The sequence below is a fragment of the Lolium rigidum genome, chromosome 2, assembly GCF_022539505.1.
Source record: "Lolium rigidum isolate FL_2022 chromosome 2, APGP_CSIRO_Lrig_0.1, whole genome shotgun sequence".
Classification (NCBI taxonomy): domain Eukaryota; kingdom Viridiplantae; phylum Streptophyta; class Magnoliopsida; order Poales; family Poaceae; genus Lolium; species Lolium rigidum.
In genome coordinates, this window is record NC_061509.1 from 58778541 (window position 1) to 58804572 (window position 26032).

Here is a 26032-nt window from a genome sequence, read left to right on the forward strand (position 1 = left end):
CCTCTCATATGTCCTCTCACGGGCCCTCACCATCCTACCTCTTTGCAGATTGACATCAGCTTGCAAGGTATACCGTGTTTTTTCCTCAAAATATTCAGAACTAGATCGATGGTAGAAAGGAGATTTGCTATAGGTTTGTAGTTTTTCTCTCACTTCATATGTTTTGTTCGAGAATGGGGATTTTTTTTGTCTTTGGTATTTGGTTACTTCCTCTCGTTGTCGTCACAGTTTTTGTGTAAATTAGTTTTGAAAATACTATAGCTGCACATAATTAGTACTGATATTTTTCGAACCAACTTACAATATATAAACAAGTGGCAATTATTTATTATAATTAATAACAATGCATTTTTCTCATGAGATCATCGATTTAAACAGTTCACTGGGTGTACAACGGAAGAACAAAAAGGCCCGATAATTCTGAACTGAGCTAGCAGTATTTGTTCTTTAGTACACCAGCTTGATTAGATAATTGCACTTGTCCAGTTCCTATTAGGACCGTAGACAATTAAAACATGATGCCATTTTAATTCAGACAATCGTGCCATTCTTTGTAGCTATTCATTGTTCTGAACTAAAGTGTGAGCTGGCGTCTATGGTACAAACAAGCATTGAAATTCTTTGGTGCAACTTGGTTGTTTCCAGTATTTACTTTATGATGAGGCTGACGCATATTTAATTTTTTATTCAACAAGTGATAGTCATCCATGTAAATCTAAGTGCCTTCTAGGAAGAAATACAATGGATTTATCTTCTAGCTCGTACTCTTTGGCACCACTATATCCTTGCATGCATGTAGGGCTGTAATGTACATAGTATTTACTAGATCCCTGTGTTCAATATATTCTCTTCCCTTAGAGTTGACTTATGTTTTTAACTCTCTGGCTGTTTTTGCAGGAGACAAAGCTTGCACGCCCTATTCACCTCTTTGTTGTTTCAAATGAGCTGAAATTACTTTGTGCCATATTTATCTACTTGTTGTTTCTTCTATACTAACCATGCATGCTTTTCCACGAGTTATGTTGAGGCACATTTAATACACACAATTTCAGTTTAGTTTTTATAACTAAATGCTTTGGATCTTAGATACCAATTTTGTATCCTTTGTAATATGTAAAAGGTTGGAATAAATATAGAAATGATAATATATGTATTTTCTTTTAATGATCTAATGGTGAATAGTCAAACTACTTGTGACATTAAGAATCATTTGGGGAAGCCTGAAAAGGGAAGAGCAAGAGAAAGATGCATGTCGAGAGAGATTCTATTTTTTTTTATGTTAACTTGAAACCAGTTGTAACATGATATATGTAACACTTTATTTACTTCTGCTTGGTCAGATAGAGAGAGGGAGACGGACTGGTTTTACACACTGTATTTGGTATTGCACACTCTTAGGTATTTTTGTGCAGGATGGTCACTAGCCAATGAAAGTGTAGCATATTTACTAAAGAATAACACCCTACAATTAGCTTTAGGGAGTAGACCTCAGTTAGTAAAGATAATAATTATGCTCTTGCTTTCAATGGATAAGACGTCCAGTTACGATTTACCTGGATATAATTCTAAGAGAATGGAATCTTAATTCTTTTAGAATAGCTATTTTTATATACATGTAATTTTTTAATGAGTTCTATTCACACACACGGAGAGTGGAAGAAACTAATGACCGTAGCAACGCACGGGCATTCAACTAGTCGCTGTAATTTCTGGCTTTTATTTTACAACGACGGTTTTCCTCTTTCTTAATTTTCGGTCGTGGGTAAGCTAGCCCACCACTGCCAGTCTCCCGTCGCGTGCAGTAGGCGGTTCAAGAAATTTGGGGATCGACTGCTCTGGCGATTGCGGCCGGCGGCGAGCAGCTACATCTCGGATTGCGGCGGCCGGAGAGCGGCTCAAGCTGGTGATTAGGGCGGCGATGAGCGGCTGCAGCTTTGGAGATCGCGGCGGCGGCGAGCTGCTGCAGCTGTGGGGATCACGGCGGGCGGCGAGCAGCTACAGCTGTCAGCTGGGGATAGGGGCGGCTTGAGCCGTGGTGAGCTGTGGGCGCCGTCGGTGCGTACGCGAGCGGCAGCAGTGTCGCGGACTCCGCGGCGTGAGGAGCTCGCGTACCGTCGGAGTCGGGCATCGCCTCGTGTGGTGGCTACGGGCGGCGCTGGGTTTCCTCGGCGTCGTGGTGAGCAGGGGCAGCCCCGGCTGCCGTGGGCGTAGCACGCAGGTGGGCTCTCTCTTATCCTTTCTTTCTTCTCTATCGTACAGCAATTTGTTGAGTTTTTGTTAGATTTCAGTTAGATTTCGTCCCCAACTGCAGAGGTGGATCCACTGACCGCACTCGGACTCCACCTGCTTACACCACAGAACGTTCTGCCCTGGCTACAACAACGATCGAGGAAGAGCGGCGTTGCAACGTTTTAGATTTACTACAGGCAATTACTGCTTGGATTGATTTTTTGCTGAATTTGTTCGGAGCAAAAAGCATTCTGGCTGCAAGTAGGTGTTCAATTCTAGTTTTTGTTGCTTTAATTATCAATGCAAATTAGGGGCCGCATCAATTAGCTTGTGTGCATCAGTTCTAGTTCTTGGTGTGGCTAGCACCCACCGTAGACCTGTTGTAAAATTCTTTATCTGACAGTTTCTTTTCTGAATTAAGGTCGTGTGTTAGGAGCTAGCCCACTTACCAGCTGCACCTCATTTTTTCTTCTGCGTTTCTAATCCAGCATGTACGGCGGCGACTGTGTGAGCGGCGGGCGGATTCATAGGCGAGCGGCTGGTGGGCTCTGCGCCCACCGTGTCCTCGGCAGAGCATCGTGGTCAGCGGGTGGAATAAGCGGCGCCGTGGTCGGCGGGTGGAATCAGCGGCGCTGTGGTCGGCGGGCTAAACAGGTTGCGGTGTGGTCGCTGGTGGTAATGCAACGTGGTGAGCCGCGTGTCGCAGGAGGCCGGTGGCTGCGGGCGGCATTGGCATCCAAGTGGCATCGCCGCGTCATGCAGATTGCTCGCTTCTTCAGCAAAGGTGGCCGACGCCAAGTTTTTTCAACCATCCGTGCAGCAGCTGTCGCTGGAGACATTCTACTGTAAGCATCATGTTCTTGCCATCAGATACTCAGATCCAGCATTGTTTTCGCTTTTCGTGTGTGCCGTTTGATTTTGCAATCTACATAAAGCTCAAAGACACTTGTAGATGTCTTCACGTGTATCATAATGCATCGACTGTCTGGGTAATGAAGTTCAGGGTACATTGGTAGTTTATGTAGTCTTAGAAGCTTATCACTTCAGTAAATCAAGATTAGAAGCTTATTGATTCAGTTGGTCAGGATTAGGATCAGACATTTTCTGAATTTTTTGTGCCCCGTCCTTAATATTGCAGAGATTGTTTGGGTAGCTAAAATATTGTAATAACTTGGCAGTTTCTGAGCAGCTAATCTTGCAGGGACACATATGAATCGAGTAATATGCCTTCACTACCATAAAATGTCGGCACACAATATGCCTTTGATTTGTTCTTTGATAGATGCAAACCAAGTTACGACAAGCTAGCCATCTAGCTCTACATGTACAAATAAAAAAAATCTTGGCTCCTCATGTATCCAAGGAAATATTCTCTTATCCATCATGCAATGAGTGTTCGATTTCTTTCTTCTTATTAAGCAATTGACCATAATATAATATGAAGCAACCATTTATTACGGAGACAAGAATCTTATGAAGCAACCTATTTTACTGATGTACCATAGCCATAATGCCATATACTGCGTTTATTTAGTTGCCTTTAATATTTGCCTCATCTTTGTCATAGGTATTTTTGGTCTTTTTGCCCTAACTTACAGTGATGTGTCTAACAAATTATGGGCTATAGGGAGTAGCTCTTTTCACACTGTTGTTAGTTGTTAACTAGCCTCGTAATTTTGTGAAATCCAAGTGTTTTTCAGTTGTTTATTTACCACATGATCTAGCTCCAATTATGTTCCTTTTGTTTTGTCACAAAGCGATAAAATTTGTTGGCACACCTCTCAGTAGTTTTAAGAAAATCCAGATAGAATGGACTTAAAATGCTAACTCAGCTGCCAGACTAGTTAGAGAATGTTGTTTCACAGTGCATGACAACCATACTGATAGTCACGAACTGTTGTTTTAGTACTCAAAAACCTATTGTAGAAAGACTTTCTTTTTGTCATTATTGGATGTACCGCCACTTTAATCTTTTTATGAAGTAATTTTAGGTGCTCCTATTGGTCATGAATAGGCCCTTGTAGCCTGTTTTGAGTTAGTTAAGTTTTACTGCAACATAATTCACATTCATAATGCCAAATGTATTTTTGATCAGGCAAACTTACTGTAGAGGATATTCCAGTTACTGCCCTTTGGTTACAGATTACATTCTAGGATTTTATTAGCTATAATTTCCTTTAGACCATTCTGAAATATGACATTTGGAGGATTATCTGTACTAACAATTTCCATTATTCTGCTCCACAGATTATTACAACATTTGGAGGATATTTTGAACGTTGATTGGATGGGAATAAAGTAACGAGACGTCGTGCAATGGAAATAAAGTCATAATATAATTCTTCACACAGATTAGTGCGATACCCATTTTATGGGCAACATTGGTGCAATGCCGTATCTATTTTACATGCCTTTTGGTGCATGCAATGGAGTTCTTTACATCATGTATTAGTGAACCTCACAACATGTCATATATTGGACCATTTTCCTGTAATTGATGTTCTCAAATTGCGCTGCTAACATGCTGCATCAAACCATAATATGAGTTTTCACTTTACACTCACATGAGTGATGTGTTGGCACAGAATTCATAAATTGCAAACCATCTCCTGACTTCCTATTTTACATCGGCTTTAAAAAGAAGCGTAACTATTATTCAAAAGTTGGCTCGCACACCGATATTTCCTACGTTACATGATGCATGGAAATGCCCGGGTGCCATTCTTACCTTACAAGCAATTTTTCTTACACCGGCTTCTACATTATACGTTGACAGATTTAATAGTCTGGTCGTGGGGTGATACCTGCACTATTTCTTACGTTGCTTACGTTGTGTGCAGAGGAATGACGTGTGCAGTTCTGCGGTTGTGGGCTTCCCACTCGGCTGATGAAATCTTACGTCGCATGCGACATTTTTTACAACGCGTGTGCGCGGGCTGATGGACCGATACGTGTGGGATTGATTGAGCGGCTGGTGCGCAGGCCGGCCGGGTGCAGAATAATATTCTGCTCCCAGGGAGTCAAATAGCGCATCTCAATATATAATATATATAACTCTTATTTATTGGAATGGAGGATTATATTACCTCAAGTACCAATTCCAAAGGACAGTTGGTAAATGGGATTTTATCTTGATTTGTGTTTAGTTCAGTCATAGGAACATGGAAAGCAGTGGCTGAGCCAAAGTTCTCACAAGATTCACTCCGTTTGACCTGACACGGGGTTTTCTCCTTTCTAACTGAACCTTCCTAGGTTTGGTATTACATGCCAATGAAGCGGTTCTTACCGGGAGGTAGCTCTTGGTTCCTCAACATCCCAATACACTTCTATGCACGTGCTAGCCCTAACAACGGGTTTTGGGTGGGTTACAGCATTCCAAAGCCTGGTATGACGAAACCATGCCGCATGGGCCCGTACGTGCGGTCTACCCCTCTGCAGTTCTTCAAATGACGACTAGAAATGGTATTTTTTTTATATCTTGGTTTGTGTTTACTTAGGTCATAGGAACAAGGAAAGAAGTAATCTTCCTCCATGTGGCCGCGCACGTCGGGGAAACGTGCCACACCATGGAGGTAGCTCTTGGTTTCCTCCGCATCCGAACACACTTATATGAACATGCTAGGCCCACCTCCAAGTTTAAGGTGGGTTCCAACACTCCAAAGCACGATCTGGGGCAAAACCTTGTCGTAGGGTTCCTTCTCGGTCTACCCCTCTGGAATTCTCCGAACAATGGAGGGACAATTGCATTTTCTCTTGGTTTGTGTTTGGCTAGGTCATAGGAACATGGACGCCCTACCAGTGGTTGAGCCTGACTTCTCCCAAGATTCACTCCAGTGGACCTGACAGGGGTTCCCCTCCCTTCTGTCATGGACTTACATAGGTGGCGATGCACGTCGGTGAAGCAGTTAGCTGAGCGCGCCTCATCAAGGAGACGGAAGAGTTCTTCGAGCAGTGGTCGGTGATGGAGCACCACTGCGAGGAGGCCGAGCGCACTTGGTGCCTCAGATTTTCTTCGACCTGGAAGACGACGACGATGTCGGCCCGTCGAACAGGGCGGTAGGCGTGGTGACGCCAGCCAAGGTTGCATCAGCTACGCGATGCCGAAGAAGGAGTCTGGTGACGACGAGGATGACTATGTGGCAGGGATGTACCATCACCTAGGCCTCGGCCATGGCCGCCATTAGGTTTAGCTTTTTAGATTTCTACGTTTTTAAATTTTGTATAAACTATTTCCGAACTATGTATGGAATCTTTTTTAAATCTAATTCAAAGTTTGAATTATTTATGAGGAGCACGGCTAGGAGTCAACGCCCCCCAATTCCATTTTGGAACCGACGGCCTCCTATACGGGCCAAAGTTCCATACGGGCACTGAAAGGATTAATTAGTTATTACTACCTCTATTTCAATGAATAAATTTGATATTATTTTTTAAAAATCAAATCATGTACAATTTGACCAAGATTTTATAGAAAACAATCAACCTGCAAAATAGAGAATCAATATCATTAGATACATCAAAATATATTTTCAAATAACATCTGTAGAATATCATATTTGTTGATAGTTTTTTCTGAAAGTTCAGTCAAACATTAGTAGGCTTGACTTAAAAAATATATAATCTTTATTAATTGGAATGGACGGAGTATATTAACTCAAGTAATAATTCCAAAGGACAGCTGGTAATTGGGATTTTATCCTGGTTTGTGTTTAGTTAAGTCATAGGAATATGTAAAGCAGTGGTTGAGCCAAAGTTCTCTCAAGATTCACTCCGGTGGATCCAACGAGCGGGGTTTCCCCCTTTCTAACTGAACCTTCCTACGTGTGGTAGTGCGTGCTAGTGACACGGTTCTTATCGGGAGGTATCCTAGTTCCTCAGCATCCTAATACACTTCTATGCACAGGCTAGCCCCAACAACTGGTTTTGGGTGGGTTACGGCACTCCAAAGCGTTTGGGGCGAAACCCTGCCGCATGGGCCCCATGCGGTCTACCGCTCTGGAGTTTTTCGAATGACGGCTAGCCAATGGTATTTTTTCTCTTGGTTTGTGCTTACTTAGGTCATAGGAACAAGGAAAGAAGTAATATAAATGCGTGTGGCCGTGCACGCCGGGGAAGTGGGTCACACCGAGGAGGTAGCTCTTGGCTTCATCCGTATCCGAACACACTTATATGAACAAGCTAGGCCAACCTCCACGTTTAAGGTGGTTTACAACCACTCCAAAGCGTGATTTGGGCAAAACCTTGTCGTAGGGTTCCCCACGCGTTCTACCCCTTTGGAATTCTCCGAACAATGGTTAAACACTAGTATTTTCTCTTGGTCTGCGTTTAGTTAGGTCATAGGAACATGGAAACCGGTGGTTGAGCCTAAGTTCTCTCAAGATTCACTCCAATGGACCTGACATGGGTTTCCCCCTTTATGTCCTGGACTTTCCTAGGTGGCGATGCACGTCGGTGAAGCAAGCGCACCCGGAATCTCGCTCTTGTGTCCCTCAACATCCCGACACACTTCTATGCACATACTAAGGACCACGTGCAGGTTTTAGGTGGGTTACGCAATTTGAAGCGTGGATGGAGGTTGTTTTGGAGATGCTCTAAGTCTTGGAGTAGTTGTTCTATGAGAAAGCTCTGTTTCTTTTGATATAATTCCCGTATAAAAAAAGGATAGTACTCCCTCCGTTCCTTTTTAATTGACTCGGATTTAGTACAAACTTGTACTAAATTCGAGTCAATTAAAAAAGAACGGAGGGAGTAGTTGTTAGTTCTGAGGTAGGACGCATCAGCTCCCATTTTTTTTGAGACTTATTCATCATCAGCTCCCATTCGTGTATTTATAAGCGAACGCTGCTGGTACGTAGATGATAAACCTTATCGACACATATCAGCTGGCTCGTCCACAAAGAGTGCAGGAACCATGGGAAGTTCATCAATGTGGATGACACTGCTGCTACCTGCGCTGCTCGTCGTGGCAATGGCGGCGGAGAACCTCACCCTAAAGCCAGGATGTGTGGACAAGTGCGGCAACGTCAGCATCCCCTACCCCTTCGGCATCGGCAAGGACTGCTTCCGCGAGGGCTTTGAGATCTCATGCGGCAGCGACTCAGTACCGGTCTTGGTGGGCACCGGCCAGGACATGGACATACGGGTGCTAAACCTGTCCTTGTCACCGCACCCCGTGGCCCGGGTGATGCTACCGGTGGCGTGGCAGTGCTCCAACTCCGCCGGCAACATCACCAGCGGGTCGTCCGACGGAGCGATGATCAATTTGAATCCGGAAGGCGTGTACCGCATCTCCAGAGACCTCAACGAGCTTGTCGTCCTTGGCTGCAACACCCTCGGCTTGCTCGCGAGTGGCCTGCCTGGCAACCAGGTCTACACGGCATGCCTGGCCTACGCCAATGACCTCAGCACCCCGCAGGAAGGCGCATGCTGGGGCGTCGGCTGCTGCAGCGTCGACCTCCCGATGGGGCTCACAAACAACCTTGTCAAGATGGGCTCCGTCGGCTCCGGGAAGCTGGACGTCTGCCCCTGCGACTATGCCTTCATCGTCGACAAGGGCCACTACAACTTCTCCAAGGCCGACCTCCACATGAACGGGAGCCAGACCAGCATGCCGCTGTCACTGGACTGGGCCATCCGCGACAACGGCAAGACATGCGCTGACGCAGCGACGCAGCCGGGGTACGCCTGCAAGAGTGTCCACAGTGAGTGCGTCAACACCAAGAATGGGCCTGGCTACACCTGCAACTGCACCAAAGGCTACGAAGGCAACGCTTACGTTGACAACGGATGCACCGGTAAGTACCACTGCCAATATTATTTCCTGGTTCTTATTTTCACTCCGAATTCTATTACTGGATGCAAATATTTAATCCGGACAAGTCTAAACATTTACCCATCTAAGAGCATGTCTAACAGATCCCTTATTTTTCTACCCCTTAAAACACGAGTAGAGGGTCCTGTATTCACTTTTCGCTGGCCGAAAACTCGTCCGAGCTAGTAGACCCCGTATCCTCACCCCGTAAAACAGAATCCTACGGAATATTCTGTTTTCAGCGATGGCGGCGCGGGGAAATGGTTGGGAATTCTGAAATATCAGCGCGCCCTAGTGAAATGGGATGAGGGGTTGGCCCTGTATTCAGCCTCCCGCCCCGTACGAGTAAGGGACGAAGAGCCGCCCCGTAGCCAAAACTGTAAAAAATCGATGCGGGGGCTTGTTTTACGGGGTCTGCTAAACGGCCGGGTAGTGCCCAACCCCTTATTTCGGCGGTTATTATTCGAGTTTGGCCCTTTTAAGGGGTCTGTTAGACATGCTCTAAGCGTTGTGACGGGTGAGATTGCACTGGTTTTGTACTTAGCAGCCTTGTCAGCAACAGTTTCTAAAAAACAAGTGAGATAAGGTGAATTAATCCTAGTACAAATATATACTTCTTATAAAGCAAAACCTCACTAACTGCAATTAATGTTAGTCTATCTCTATATGCAAGTTATCTACATCATCTATTCTATTAGCCAATCAAATGTCCATGTCATTCCCACTAACACTCATTATTGATGTATCCTTGCATATCAATGTTACCATTTTTTAATTATACCACATAGCTAATTTATAGCCATCAAATATGAATAAATTATGTGAATTAAATTTACTATCTCAACTATTTTGACCAATTGAATATTGCACACTTCTATAGACAATTCATATTACATACGTATTATACCATTTTATTTAGATAATATAATTTCTTAGGTAATATAATTTCTTAGAAGATTCCCGCTGCAACGCGCGGGGTATCCTTCTAGTATAAATGAATGAAAATGGAAGACACAAGTACAAAACAAGATAATAATTATTTTGTAGTAGAAGCACAAACAAAAGAACACAAAAATAGTATGAATTTGCCTAAACACGTTGTAAATTACCATAGCTATTTCATAACTATTCCAAAATTTACGAGTCTAGGATTTCTCACAAGAAATATTTGGATCATTTACGAATTTCATTATATTTATTGTGGGCAGAGGTGAGGGCCTAACCTGAGGTAGGAGGCTGCAGGGAGGAACTCTCTCTTCTTAGGGTTACAGAGATAGACGCACCTTATATAGGTCAGGACTGGGCTGGGCCAAATGGGCCACAACAGAGAACAAGAAGACAGCTCAACAGATACACCAACAGTTGTCTAACACTCCCCCTCAAGATGGGTGATAAATGTCAATCATCCCCATCTTGGCACAGGCAAGATTACACTCCTTTGAGCCCAGTCCCTTTGTTAAACAGTCTGCCACTTGTTGTCCTGATCTCACATAAGTCAATGAGATAATCCCTGCATCAATCTTTTCTTTAATAAAGAATCTGTCTATCTCCACATGTTTAGTTCGCTCATGCTGGACAGGGTTATTTGCTATGTTTATGGCAGACATATTATCACACCACACTTTCAAGCTTCCTTGCCTTAAAATTTTCAGCTCTCTTAGAGGGTTTCGTACCCACAACATTTCACCCAGGCCCTGTGACATAGCTCTGTATTCAGCTTCGGCTGTTGATTTCGAGACAACAGATTGTTTCTTACTTCTCCACGACACCAAATTTCCTCCAACAAAAACACAATACCCTGAGGTGGATCTTCGATCATCTAAGCAGCTAGCCCAATCCGCATCACAATATCCATCTACATTTAGGTGTCCATTACTTTTAAACAACACTCCTTTTCCCGGAGTGCCCTTCAAGTATCTCAAGATTCTTTGAGCTGCTTCCAGGTGACCATCCCTTGGATCATGCATATAGCGACTCACTACACTTACTGCAAATGATATATCTGGTCTCATGTGGCATAAGTATATTAGTCTCCCAACAAGTCTTTGATATTTCTCCTTGTTTATGGGTTCTCCAGACTTCTGCTTGTGATTTTAGTGTTCTGGTCAATAGGTGTTGAAGCCACTCGGCACCCCGAGCATGCCCATATCATCTAAGAGATCCAATGTATACTTTCTTTGAGATAGTGATATCCCTTTTGACGATCTTGCAACTTCTATTCCAAGGAAGTATCTAAGTTTTCCCAAATCTTTCACCTCAAAGGCCCGACTCAAGCATCCTTTCAGCTTTGCGATTTCCACAACATCATCTCCCGTGATGATAATATCATCAACATACACAGCAAGGATAGTGATTTTACTCGCTCCGAATGTACGTAAAATAAGGTATGGTCTCCATTGCATTGACCATAACCCATGCCACACACCACTTGTCCGAACCTCGTCAAACCAGGCCCGTGGAGATTGTTTGAGACCATATAGAGATTTCTTCGAGTCTACATACCTTCCCTTTAGTTTCGGGTCCGACAAATCCTGGTGGCATCTCCATATACACCTCCTCTTGAAGATCACCATGCGTAAATGCATTTTTGACATCAAGTTGATGCAAGGGCCATCCGAAATTTGCTCGCACAAGAGATCAAAATTCGACGAGTGCTCATTTTTGCCACTGGTGCAAATGTCTCATCATAGTCAATGCCATAAGTCCGACTATATCCTCTTGCCACAAGTCTTGCCTTATATCTCTCCACTTTTCCTTCCGCATTTTGTTTCTGCAGAATAGATCCACTTACGACCTCTATCGTATTCTTTCCTTTAGGGAGATCTGTTAACTCCCATGTTTTATTTTTCTTCAAGGCCTCTAACTCTTCCATCATAGCATTGCACCATCTCGGGTCCAACCTGGCTGCCTTCCAATCCTTAGGAACAAATACAGTTTGCAGTGAAGCAACAAAAGCCCGAAAAGTGGGTGACAATGCCTCGTAGGAAATATAATTCCCTATGTCATAGTCATCATAACTCAGTCGCTTTGGGGGCCCAACATTTCTTATCCCTTTCCTTATTGCAATTGGCAAGTCTAGGCTATTATTGGACTCAGTCTGAGATTGATTCTCCTCTGCAGAATCTACACTTGTACTTCCTTGATTTTCTGGTCCAATGGGTTGCTCCCCCTGCCCCTGGTCTTGTTGCTCCTCCGGTGCATCTACTTGTTCCCTTTGTACTTGTCTTCTAGAGTACACAAGTGGATTCTGCAGCCATCTTTGTGGTGGTACAGGTCTAGGTGGTGTAGGTGTACCAGGAATTGCAGGAATCTCCGCAACAATAGGAAATTGTTGATGTTGTTGTTGGTCACCATCTTGCTGCTCTTGATCAGTACCTTGCTGTTGCTCCCCCTCTTGAGCATCACCAAGATGGTTAAGCCCCTGGAACAAGCCACTAAGATCACTCTCACCGTCATAAAATGGTTCTGACTCGCGAAACGTAACATCCATGCTTACAAATGTCCTCCTGTCAGTGGGACTCCAACACTTGTAACCCTTCTGTCTGGAGGAATAGCCAATAAAGATACATTTGATAGCCCGATGATCTAGCTTGCCAACGGATGGCTCTGTGATCCCTTACAAAACATGTACAGACCAAAGAGTTTGGGTGGTACAACAAAGTCATTGTTATTTAGAAGGAGTTGGCAAGGAGACCGCATACCTAGAATCTTTGAAGGCATTCGTTGATCAAATATGTAGCAGTCATAATCGCCTCACTCCATAAGAATTTTGGAACATTCATGGTAAACATAAGAGATCGAGCCACTTCAAGAATGTGCCTATTTTTCCGCTCAGCAACTCCATTCTGGGGAGGACTGTCAGGACATGAAGTCCGGTGCGAGTATACCTTGCGAAGATAAGAAAGCGAGCAAAAGGTTTGTTGATATATTCAGTACCATTATCGGTTCGATCACTTGCACTCGAACATTGAATTGATTTTTCACATAGGCACAAAAACTCCGGAAACAAGTGAACACTTCATCTTTGTGACGCATAAGATAGATCCAAGTCATTCCGGAATAGCAGTCAATAAAAGTCACAAAGTACTTCATGCCACTTATCGACACAACAGGACACGTCCATACATCGAGTGCACTAACACAAATGGGGATACACTTCGATCCCTCTACTAACATAAGAGGTTCTCGTATGCTTAGCATATTCGCAGGCATCACAACATAATTTGGTTTTGTCCACTCCATTCATTACATCGGGAAAAACTCGAAACATTTTATCAAACGCCATGTGACCCATTCGACAATGATGAACTAGTGCCATACTCTCCTTTCCTCCAACAATCGCAGCAAGCACGTAACTAGCATCATGCCCCATCTTGTCACGATCTATGTGCCAAAGACCTCTATGCCTGGTTGCGGTCCCAATCTTCTTGTTGCTCTCCCTTTCCTGAATTAAACACATATATCTATCAACTATTATACGGTAGTCCTGTTGATCAATCAGGGCACTTAGAGAAAGCAGATTTCTTGGAAAAGCAGGAACATGTAGAACTGATGACAATTTTATGTTGGGTGTACATTGCACCGACCCCTCCCCTTTTATAGATTGTGCTGTGCCATCAGCTGTTTGGATAGTGCCTCTATGTGTGGAAGGATACTGAGTATAAGAGTCAAACTCACTAATATTTTCAGTAACATGTTTGGATGCTCCAGAATCAAGAATCCAATCTGAATTAGCATTATGAGTGGCTATAGAAACTCTATCAATATTACCTTCATCTTTGTAGACATAGTGAGCAAAGTTCCCAAAGGTTGCTTCATTTTGTCCTTCTTCCTTTGATTGTCCCTGAGAGGTACTGGTAGTTGACTCTGAAGCTGCTGCCATATGTGCCTTGGGTGATATAGCGTGCTGCTGTCCTCCACCCCTGCCATACTGATATCCATATGGTTGTCCACTACCTCTGCCATAGTGCTGTCCACCACCTCTTCCATGGTGCTGTCCATATGGCTGTCCACTACCTCTGTCATCACCTCTTCCTCTGTAGCTTCCTCTGCCACGTGTGTATCCTCCTCTCCCCCTACTGGATGTAGCAAAGGAGGTACACTGATGCTTCAAGTGTCCCTTCTGCCCACAAGTATAGCAGTCTCTCATCTCTTGTCTCTCGTTAGTGTAGAAGGTTGGATGAGGGACAGAATCGCTTCCCTTTGTCATATTCGGACGCACTTCCTCTCTCGGACATAGCTGCAATGGCTTCTTTGAGAGAAGGGGTAGTGGTTTGATGCAGTAAAGCAGCCCTTCTCCCCTCAAAATCTTGATTAAGACCCTTCAAGAACTTCATGACTCGCCGACGTTCAATCCAGCTTGCAGCAAGCACTCACACATTCCCCATGGGCAAGTTCCGGAGGATCAACATGATCTAAATCTCCCCAAAGATGCTGCAACTCAGCCACATATGCCATCACAGCTTTGTTTCCTTGTTGCAAGTCATGCACTTTATCCTCAATCTCAGCAATCAACATAATGTTCCCCTTTCCGGAATAAAGATTTGATAGGGTGTCCCATACCTCCGAAGCTTTTGTGAGTGCCTCTACGAAGCAGCAATGTTAGGAACCAAAGAGTTAAGCAACCATGCCACAATCGGAGAATTTATGGCATTCCACTGTTTCCATTCCGGACTGGTCTTGTCCGCTGGTTCTGCAGCTTCACCACTCACACGTTCATCCAGCCCTTTCGAGTTCAAAATCAACAGCGCCCTCCTTGACCACCGGAGATAGTTGGCCACTCCTTCCAACTTGATTTCATTCGCCGGCAGCTCAAGTTTCTGACCGATGATGGTATGGGGAACGATTGCTCCCCCTCCAGCAGATCCTCCTCCATCTCCTTTGGTAGTGATAAGTTCTGCCAGCTTCTCCAGAGCCTTGGCCAAATCTCTGTTGTCCCCCATGCTTGACACCAAACTAACCTCTCAGAACCACCAAAGGACTTACCCGCAGGATGCCTCTTCGTCTCCTTACTTGTCACTGCCTTCCCCTCCTTGCCGCCGCAGCAGCCTGCTCCCTTCCTCTTCCTCTTCCTCCTAGCAGCCACAGCAGACTAGGCTTCCAGATCGGCAGTCCTTCCCGTCGTTGCCCTCACTGCCCCTTGCTCTGATACCATGTGGGCAGAGGTGAGGGCCTAACCTGAGGTAGGAGGCTGCAGGGAGGAACTCTCTCTTCTTAGGGTTACAGAGATAGAAGCACCTTATATAGGTCAGGACTGGGCTGGGCCAAATGGGCCACAACAGAGAACAAGAAGACAGCCCAACAGATACACCAACAGTTGTCTAACATTTATTATTACTAGGTTTCCGGTAACTGTTTCTTGCTTGCTTTCTTAAAACTACGCCCATAACATGTACAAGATTACTTATTTTTATTTAGTTTGTTGTTAAGGTTTAGAAGACCATTGCTTTGGAATGGATGTTCTACTATCTGTATCAGCTATGGTTTTTGTAATATCCTGATGAATTTTTTCTATGTATTTGCATGATATAGATATAGATGAATGTGCACGTCCAGCAGACTATTCGTGCCATGGTAAATGCAAGAACATCGACGGGCATTACGAATGCAACTGTGGTACAGGTTATAACAGCAACGACCCATATACTGAAACTTGCACTCCGAAGTTCCCATTGCCAGCACAGATTTCCATAGGTACCATCACAAAACTTACTTCATTTCAGTATATTCGATTTGTTAATTAATTCTGTGTTTCCCAATATATATCTTATTTCAGTATATTGTCGTCACAAAAACTTCAGTAGATTATGAGGTGTGAATGGTTAACTAGCTTTGAAGTACAACGTTACTGGTTCTTTTAAGGGTCCTTTTTGGAATGTCGATCCATGCTAAAAATATGAGGACATGTCGTTTTTTGAACATTATTGTTGACTTTAATTATCCGCTTACATTGTGTTGATGACTTGACATTAGGCTGCTCATAGTGGGGAGTAACATAAGGTTGTGTCATGCATAAGTTACTAGTTCATGTTACTACCTTCATAGTGGAAAGTAACTTAGAAATGGTATCATGCAAAGTCTCATTTATTAGTTTGTAGACTCATTTTATCTTGGGGTGTGTGATGTTATGGTAACATAGCTAGTTACCACCTCCCTCTCTTTCTTCATTTATTGCTATGTCATGTCACCAAAATACCTTGAAATATGTGATGTTACTACCTAAGTTACTCCCACTATGAGCAGTCTTACACACATAAGTACGTGCAAGATGTTGTGGACACCCACGTATGGAATTATAATATTGCAAAAACGATGTACTCCCTTAGGCTGGTCATAGTGCTAGTATCATAGCTAGTATCATGCATCCTAGCCCCACCAAAAATGCTGATGTGGCAGGTAATTATGGATGAGAGAGAAGATTAGAGTATCATAGGTAGATACTGTATCATAGCGCACATCACGAGAAAAGTTAGTACAAATAAATCTTGTACACAAATTTGTATTGGGATTCTACAAATCAATTAATATAGAAAAACTATGATACCAGTCTATGATACTATGCATTATGGATCTAGTATCATATAAAAGTATCATATGCATGATACTACTATATGATACTACCCACTATGGCCAGCCTTAGCACCTCAAAATAAGGTGTACAAACTGATTGATGGTATTTATCTATAAAGTAATTGCTTGTTCCATTCCTTAACGTAGAGAGCTATGCTGGCGAGTCGGTAAGTTATTTATAGGAGATGGGTTAAATGATGAATGGTAGATTTTTTTATCAGAAGTTTGAAAGCGACGGAAATTTAACTATTGTCTGTTTAGCCGTGATTAGACAATCCTCTCTTGAGAGGCTCTACAGTATCATGTACGATCTAATCTTTACCTCATAAATTAACATGAGAGTTCGATCAATTAACTAGTGAAACTTTTTTCTTTGTCCATGTAGGTGTAATAGGTGGTATTCTTCTCTTGGCATTCCTATCATTCATTATTATCATCCGCAAAGAGAGGCGGATGAGGCATGAGTTATACAGAAGGAATGGCGGACCTATATTAGAAAAGGCTAGTATTATAAAGCTTTTCAAAAAGGAGGACCTCACGCCAATTTTAAAAACCAGCAATATTATTGGAAAAGGTGGCTTTGGTGAAGTTTACAAGGGCCTTATTGATGGAGTATGGGTCGCGGTAAAGAAACCGATTAGTGGAAATCAGATGGAGTCCAACCAATTTGCAAATGAAGTCATCATCCAATCTAAAGTTATCCACAAGAATATCGTTAGGCTCATAGGTTGCTGCCTAGAAGTCGACACCCCCATGTTAGTCTATGAGTTCATATCACAAGGAAGCATGGATGACATTCTTCATGGTGGGGAGAAGAAGCCTCTCGGCTTGGATGCGCGGATCAATATTTTAGCAGCATCAGCACACGGTCTAGCTTATATGCATTCACAAGCCAATACCGTCATCCTGCATGGTGATGTTAAGCCGGCAAATATTCTCCTGGATGATAACTTTATGCCCAAAATCTCAGACTTCGGTATATCAAGGTTGATTGCAAGAGACAACGAACATGCTGCTTTAGTCATCGGTGACATGACTTATATGGATCCAGTGTACATGCAATCAGGCTTGTTGACTGAAAAAAGCGATGTATATAGTTTTGGAGTGGTGATCCTAGAGCTCATCAGCAGGAAGAAGGCCACTGATCCAGGCAATAGAAGCTTAGTGAATAGGTTCCTTGAGAACCACAAGAAGGGAAAGAAATCAACCGAGCTATTTGACATGGAGATCTCAGAGGGATCTGAGGACCTTCTTCAAAGCTTGACAGAGCTTGCTATCAAATGTCTTGACCTTGAGGTGGATCAAAGACCGACAATGTCTGAAGTTGCAGAGCAACTTGTCGCATTCACTCGATCCCACCAGGTATGAGACACCTGTAAGCTAACTGTGCTTGAGTTTGAAGTCTTGTATGCCAACCTTTACTACTTTTGCTTGTGTGAGATTAGAAACAGGGGTGGTCGCCCTTAGTTCCAAGAAAATATATATGAGTGCTTGTGTAATTTCCATTTTTATATGGCCTAAGTGTGTACTGTAATTGTGGATATTGTGAGAAGCAGGGGATGCCACACTTGGTTTCTATCGTACTAGTGGTTGGGGCGCCCCATGGGGCGCCTCCTCACCTGTCAGCTGCATGCCAATCAGGCGCCTGATGGAAAACATATATAGCTGAAATAGTAGTTAGGCGTTCATTGACTAAGTATTCAACAGGTAATGAATTAGAGCTTAACCACAATCATCTTGAACAGGTGCTCGTGTAGCTACAAACGAAAGATCACTGCATGAAGTAAAATACACCAGGAAAAAGTAGCCATATGTTGACAATGGTTAAACAGAGATTTGCCAGAATATCATGCTGAGCATTCTGATCCAGAGCAAGAAAAATACATATATGTCTAATGAACTCCAATGCAGCATCGCCTTTATGTGTGAGGATCAGGCTCTCCATTTGCAGATTCAACTGACTCGGACTTGGCTTTTGCTTTGAAGTGGAGAAATGTATCATTCACAATCATAAGAAGCTAATTTTCTGCAAAGTGCTGAAAAAAATCATTTGAATCTTGGAATGATGATGCTATATGTGCACGTGGAATGAAACCTACTACCACAAATGCTTGAGCGAGTTCCATGATTTAGCTAGGAAGACCGATATAAACAAATGGTACTTCTGTGCCAATGTGTTCAATTTAAAAATTCTAGATGTACTTTCCAATTTACTTTCAATATGTGTCTAATTTAATGTTCAGATTCACTTCAGGTAAAGAGAAATATAGTTAAAAAAACTGATAACTGGTAAATCAAAGTAAATGAGAGGACAAATGTGCACAAAATTTCATGTTCAAATTCACAGAGAATGTACATATTTTGTTTCATTAAAAACAAGAAACTACCCATTTAACCAAACAAAATACGAAAAATAGACAGCAAATGCACTCAAAGTAGAAATAATTCACTCGGATTTACTCGATGTAAGCAAATCTGTACACGCACACAAGAAAGAGAGATTAGAATATGGCGACCTTCTCTACTTAGAGTTGGCGTTTTAGGCAACGATGCAACGGGCACATGATTCATCTTCACTTATCATGTTTCTCTTGCTAACATGGCAGTAGGCCAGAGCAAGACTGCATACTGAAACCCACTCACAAGCACATTTAAATATTTAGGAGCACACAAATAGAAAATGGAGTGAGCAACTCAGCAAATTTATCACGTGAAAATATGTTGTAAAGACTATGCTAAATAATCAAATCTGTGAGACAAGACAGTGGCAACAATATATCGTATAAGGAAAGTGAACACCCATCAGGCACCATAAGTTAGACACCATTACTCGTTTAAACTGTATAAGCTGAACATGTAATGAAAACATATCTGAATAATTGTCTGACTCCATATTTCAATGGTAAATGCACCCAAAAATATTACAAAAAACGTGTACTATCCCTTCCCATGTTTCCATATGAACAAACTATTGTGATAAGTAATGTGTTATTACTAAGACTTCTAAGCTACTCGGCAAAATCATTTCTGTCACCAACAAAGAAATCGAAATGATCCTGACCGATGAAGAGCTGAGTCGTAGCTCTGACCTGGCGTTGCTTCTGTCATCGCACACGCATGTCAAGGCATCCTACACTCAAAGAAATCGAGATGATCCTCACCAATGCTCATATGACATTAAAAGGATTGGAAATAAGAAAATGCACGCCGCTGCTGGCTGTTGTCATAATCCGCAGCTCCGGGTCAGCGAAAACAAATGATATAAACTCTATGAACGTTCAGAAAATTCATCGGTCCTACCCTCAAAAAAGGACATCACGATAGCTAATGAAGTTAAGGATAATTCTTCAGCAACAGATCAGCAAGAGTGCAATACCACAGCAGATCACAAAATTCTACCACCGCTCCTTGAACTCATAGCTCCTAAGCTCGAGGACACAAATGCTTCTATAAAAGCTGCAGAACGGCATTTCTCAAAAGAAATGGTAGAATGAACAAACAAACAAATCTAGTTAACCACAAGTACTAAATTCCCCCAAAAAAACACAAGTGCTGAAGACTGAAAAGGCATGATACCCTATGAAGTGAGGAGACAGAGCAAAGCTATTGGAGTAAATTTATTAGAATTTATGTGCACAGAAGATACCTCTTGTAAGTGAACATGAGATTTGTGTGTTCCATTCAACTACTTTCCATCTATGTCCTAGTTATTGGCCAACACAAAGATCAGCATGCGTAATGTATTTCTCTTCAAGAGAAATGTTACTGTAACACCATTCTTGTTGAAATAACTAAGCATGTCATCGTGATCATCCATAGATCCCTGGAAAACACAATGAGAAGAGTTAGTGGCATACATACATTTAGAAAATCAATGTAGGCATAATTTCTCATTTCTCATGAGTAGTATATAATATCCGTTGATGATCAATCTTTCATCAGTAGTATACAGTTTCTGGAGGGTCAGACAGGTTGGCAATGAACGTTGAAGCTTCAATCTCTCATGGCTAATGTATAATATCCATTTATGATCAATCTTTTACCCCTACAATGGATTCGTGAGTGACCCTAGAGATTTTTGGAAGCCAATTCTTAATGGTTTCGTGAACTTCAGGTCACCTGGAAACGAACAAATGGACAGATTTTGACTACGGAGTAGTATAAAAGTTTCAGGGTGAAAGGTTCAGGCAAAGATTCATAAATTTACTCTACTGTGGGTAGCGAATAGAGCAAGCAGGCATGTATAAAGGCCAATATATGAAGGGAAGCGGGTGAGGTTACCTTACGTGGGTACCCCACACCAGAAACCATTTCCTCTCCCGGGCCGCTCGCGCGAGCGGCTCTGGAGAAACCCCAACCCTAAAAAAACAGCGCCCCTCGATCTCGCCCGTCTGGCCGCTGCCGCCGCCGGCGCCGGCGGTGGCGGCCGCGCCCGGCCGTCGAAGACGGCGGGTGGGGGGTGGGCGCGCTCCGACAGGTTCCCTTCGCGCGGAGGGAGACGTCATCCGGGCGGCGCGGTGGGTGATGTGCGGCGGCGGGGGCGTTTTCTGAGCTCCGTCGTCGCGCTGGGCTGCGGCGTCAAGCTGAGGGCTGGCGCCATGGCCGGCGGTCTTGGGCAGGGGCCTGGGCTGCGCGTGTCCGCCCCGGGACGGCGGAAGGCGCCTCCTTTCCCCCCGCTCCGGGCGAGGCTTGGGTGTGTGTACTCCGTTTCCGGCAGGTGGCCGAGACTCCGGCTGTCCTGCTGCCTCGGCCTCCTGGTGGGTGTCGCGGTCCGGCGATGTCTCGGCCGTGGCCATGGGATGGCGGCGGCGGGCCCAGATCTGGGCCGGCGGGCTTAGGTCTGGGCCGCTTCGTGGTGATCTTGGCAGGGGCCGGGTCATCTGGTCTCTCTCGGGTTTGCTCCGGCTCGTGAGTGCTTGGGATCTTTGGCTGGTGGGGTGGTGAGGCAATGGTACGGCGACGGCTCGCCGCTGCCGGTATTTTGATCCTCTCCGGCCCGGTCCGACAACCGCTGGGACGGTGTGTCTTGGAGCTGCTTGTCTGGTTTGGTCTCGTGGAGTTGGGCCTGCTGGGACGCTGGCGTGCGCGATCGTGTGTCCGCGAAAGCACCGCAAGGCTTCGGCCAATGCCGGCGACGACGACGTTTTCGGACGCCGTTTACCTCCTTGGAGGCGTGGCCATGACACACTCACCCGCCGCTGGTTGCTGTCCCCTGGGTTTTATCAGCTGCAATACTGACCGGCGATTTCGCCGAGGTCCTCCGCGGAATCCCTCTCGTCGATGCCCTGCGTCAGGCTATGATCGGCTTCTTCTAAACGGTGTGCCTTCGGATAGCGCGGCCTCTCTCGAGCCTAGGGTGGTTGTCGGAGTTTGTGCCGTGGCACGTGGGACACCGGTTCTCCTCATTAGCTGGTGATTGTCCTGATGGCCGGCGCAAAGACTTAGGTCTTCCTTGGTGTGGGTGTTGAAGCAACCGCGAAAGCGTTGCACGTCCTCGTGCCGACAACGGCGACGCTCGAGAGCGCCGCTCCCCTTCCCGGAGGCGTTGTCGTAGAGCTTCCCCTTTGATCTCCGGTGGCTCGTCTCGCTCTCTAGCGCAGTCTCGCTAGTCCCATGGTGGCAGTGGTCTTCCGCTAGCTGCCGTGTGTACCTCTTCGACCGGGAGCAGTTCCGCGGAGTAGCGTCTCGGCGCTTGAAGTTTCGGCCCGAGACGCCGGTGTTTAGCTAAAGTCTTGGGCGCTCGTGTAGTTTGTGGAGTTCCGAGCCCGGCTCTGCTCCGCCTAGTCTTTTGTTGGGTAGGCTTTAGCTTTCACCACCAATGCTTGTATTTCGAACTGGTATCCCCAGTTTTCTTTTTCTTTTGTTGTGTTGATGTCCTCGTTGTAACCTTGTGTGGCTTTATATATAAAGCTGGGCCGATGGGCCTTCTATTTAAAAAAGGTTACCTTACGTAGGTGGAGAAAGAAAGGAGGTGCTGGCGGCCCATTCCTCTCCTCTTCCGCGCGCCAGCGGCGGTATCGACCACAGCCTAGACATGGGCGACCTTGGGGAAGAGGAGACGACGACCACCCCTTATCTCGCCTCCCATCTGCCGAGCAGGGTCGCCGGCTCAAGGGATAAGAGCACGACGGCCTGAGATCAAGAGGGAGTGGGCTTAGGGGCGGGGATGACCTCAGGGCTGCCAGCGGCACTCGGCGTCCTGTTGAGCAGAGCGCCGCCGTTCCTTGTACTATTCGTGCACCTTTTCCGCTCCGCCCCCGCCCCCGGCTCGCTCTCGCGCTGCCTGGCGGAGGAAAACATGAACGGCCCTAATCTGAAGGGGGAAAATGGGGAAGGGTGAGGCACCAAAACCATTTACAAGAGGCGCCGACCAAAGAAGGTTAAAGGAAAAAAGCATACCTCACAAACCACGGGCGAATGAAGAAGGGACCAGCGATCCAGCTCGGCACGAGGAACAGCTGCCTGCGAGAAGACACAAAATCAGGACACAAAGAATAGGAGAACAAATCCGCAAAAAAAAAAACCCAGCACACCTCAACCAACTATTTCCATGGCGAACCAAATAGCGGTGGGGAGGAGACCATTCGGCGTCTCGGTCCTAGTATCCCAGCACCTGAGCTCGATGAAGGTGAAACGAGATCGAGGACGAGCGGTTTGTTCTGGGTCCTGAGGGCATCTCGAGCCGCGCAACGCATTTTAGCGTCCGCGCACGTCCGTTTGCGTCGATCCTTATAGTCGAAATCGACCGGCACGTCCGTTTGCATCGGGTGGCTCCAGCGGCACGACGCATTTTTTTAGGACGAATCATTTTTTTTAAACATGAAACATAATTTACATGCTTAAAACATAAAAAATAAACCTAAACGCCTACTGCTCCTCGTCGTTGTGCTGCTCCTCGTCGCTGTCGAGCACGATGAGCTCCGGTATGACCCAAGGCTAGTTGCCATCCGGGGGAGCGTACGCCGGGCTCGCCGCCGCCGGTGCTCGAGGTTAAGGAGGCTGCGGCTGTGGCGGCGGTGGAGGCGCCCAGTGTTGTGGCTGTGGCGGCGGTGGAGGCGCCCAGTACTGTGGCTGTGGCGGCGGTGGAGGCCCCCAGTGCTGCGGCTGTGGCGGCGGTGGAAGCGCCCAGGCCTGCGGCTGTGGCGGCGGTTGTGGCGCCCAGTGCTGCGGCTGTGGCGGCGGTGGCGGAGGCGCCGCCGACTCCAGGAGCGCCTGTCGAAGTGCTTCATCCGCCGACGGGCCCGGCGGCATGACGGCGGTGGCGTAGCGAGGCAGCGGCGGCTGCACAGGCGCGTCGTACTCGGAGACGAGGACGGCGACCTTCGCCATCTCGTCGTCTGTCATGTTGTCCGGGAAGTCGAAGTTCCGGCCCTCCGCCAAGGCCTGCTGCCATCCGGGAAGTCGTCGCTGTCGTCCTTCACCTCCTCGCTATGGTACGCGAGCGCCTCGACGTAGTCGTCATCGTCGTACACGGCGTAGGCTTCGTCGTCGTCGTCCTCGTGGTCGTCGGTGTCGTTGTGTAGGATAACGTTGCATAGAAAACAAAAAATTTCCTACCGCGAACACGCAATCCAAGCCAAGATGCAATCTAGAAGACGGTAGCAACGAGGGGGTATCGAGTCTCACCCTTGAAGAGATTCCAAAGCCTACAAGAGGAGGCTCTTGTTGCTGCGATAGACGATCACTTGCCGCTTGCAAAAGCGCGTAGAAGATCTTGATCACGATCGGTTCCGGCGCCACGAACGGGCAGCACCTCCGTACTCGGTCACACGTTCGGTTGTTGATGAAGACGACGTCCACCTCCCCGTTCCAGCGGGCAGCGGAAGTAGTAGCTCCTTCTTGAATCCGACAGCGACGACGGCGTGGTGTCGGTGGCGGTGAAGAAGTCCGCGGAGCTTTGCTAAGCTACGCGGGAGATATGGAGGAGAGGGGGCGGCTAGGGTTTGGGAGGGGTGGCCGGCCACTTCAATGGGGCGGCCAGCTTGTGGTCTTGGGGTGGCCGGCCCCTCCCTTGGCCCCTCATTATATAGGTGGATCCCCAAGTGTTGGTGTCCAAGTCTTCGAATAAGACCCGAACCAAAAACCTTCCATAAGAGGGAAAACCTAGCCCAACTAGGACTCCCACCAAAGGTGGGGTTTCCACCTCCCATATGGGGGTGGCCGGCCTCCTAGGGGGAGTCCACTTGGGACTCCTCCCCCACTAGGGTTGGCCGGCCATGGAGGTGGAGTCCCATGTGGACTCCACCTTCCTTGGTGGTTTCTTCCGGACTTTTCTAGAACCTTCTAGAACCTTCCATAGAACCTTCCGCGACATTTTATTTCACATAAAATGACATCCTATATATGAATCTTATTCTCCGGACCATTCCGGAACTCCTCGTGATGTCCGGGATCTCATCCGGACTCCGAACAAATATTCGAACTCCATTCCATATTCAAGTACTACCATTTCAACATCCAACTTTAAGTGTGTCACCCTACGGTTCGTGAACTATGCGGACATGGTTGAGTACTTTCTCCGACCAATAACCAATAGCGGGATCTGGAGATCCATAATGGCTCCCACATATTCAACGATGACTTTAGTGATCGAATGAACCATTCACATACATTACCAATTCCCTTTGTCTCGCGATATTTTACTTGTCCGAGGTTTGATCTTCGGTATCACTCTATACCTTGTTCAACCTCGTCTCCTGACAAGTACTCTTTACTCGTACCGTGGTATGTGGTCTCTTATGAACTCATTCATATGCTTGCAAGACATTAGACGACATTCCACCGAGAGGGCCCAGAGTATATCTATCCGTCATCGGGATGGACAAATCCCACTCGTTGATCCATATGCCTCAACTCATACTTTCCGGATACTTAATCCCACCTTTATAGCCACCCATTTACGCAGTGGTGTTTGGTGTAATCAAAGTACCTTTCCGGTATAAGTGATTTACATGATCTCATGGTCATAAGGACTAGGTAACTATGTATCGAAAGCTTATAGCAAATAACTTAATGACGAGATCTTATGCTACGCTTAATTGGGTGTGTCCATTACATCATTCATACAATGACATAACCTTGTTATTAATAACATCCAATGTTCATGATTATGAAACTAATCATCCATTAATCAACAAGCTAGTTTAAGAGGCATACTAGGGACTTCTTGTTTGTCTACATATCACACATGTACTAATGTTTCGGTTAATACAATTCTAGCATGATATATAAACATTTATCATAAACATAAAGATATAAATAATAACCACTTTATTATTGCCTCTACGGCATATCTCCTTCAGTTCCCACTTGCACTAGAGTCAATAATCTAGATTACATTGTAATATACCTAACACCCATGGCATTCTGGTGTTGGTCATGCTTTGCCCTAGTGAGAGCTTTAGTCAACGGATCTGCTACATT

At 45.5% G+C, this 26032-nt stretch overlaps 1 protein-coding gene and 1 long non-coding RNA gene across 2 annotated transcripts; both read left to right on the forward strand.

Moving 5' to 3' along the window:
- The first annotated feature begins 2105 nt into the window (after positions 1–2105).
- LOC124686543 lies at positions 2106–4723 on the forward strand. Its single transcript, XR_006997856.1, has 4 exons — positions 2106–2218; positions 2312–2490; positions 2718–3074; positions 4477–4723. It is a non-coding gene; the product is annotated as an uncharacterized LOC124686543 (long non-coding RNA).
- Positions 4724–8140: 3417 nt separating this feature from the next.
- On the forward strand, positions 8141–18366 carry LOC124689786 (wall-associated receptor kinase 4-like). The gene is made up of 4 exons (XM_047223256.1): positions 8141–9023; positions 15572–15733; positions 16995–17971; positions 18355–18366. The coding sequence occupies exons 1-4, from the start codon at positions 8141–8143 to the stop codon at positions 18364–18366; spliced, it is 2034 nt and encodes a 677-aa protein (XP_047079212.1).
- The last annotated feature ends 7666 nt before the right edge of the window (positions 18367–26032 follow it).

Coding starts and splice junctions, on each gene's coding strand:
- LOC124689786 (XM_047223256.1), top strand. CDS start 8,141: ATGGGAAGTTCATCAATGTGGATGACACTGCTGCTACCTGCGCTGCTC. Junction 9,024..15,571: donor CGTTGACAACGGATGCACCG/GTAAGTACCACT, acceptor TGCATGATATAG/ATATAGATGAATGTGCACGT. Junction 15,734..16,994: donor GCCAGCACAGATTTCCATAG/GTACCATCACAA, acceptor TTGTCCATGTAG/GTGTAATAGGTGGTATTCTT.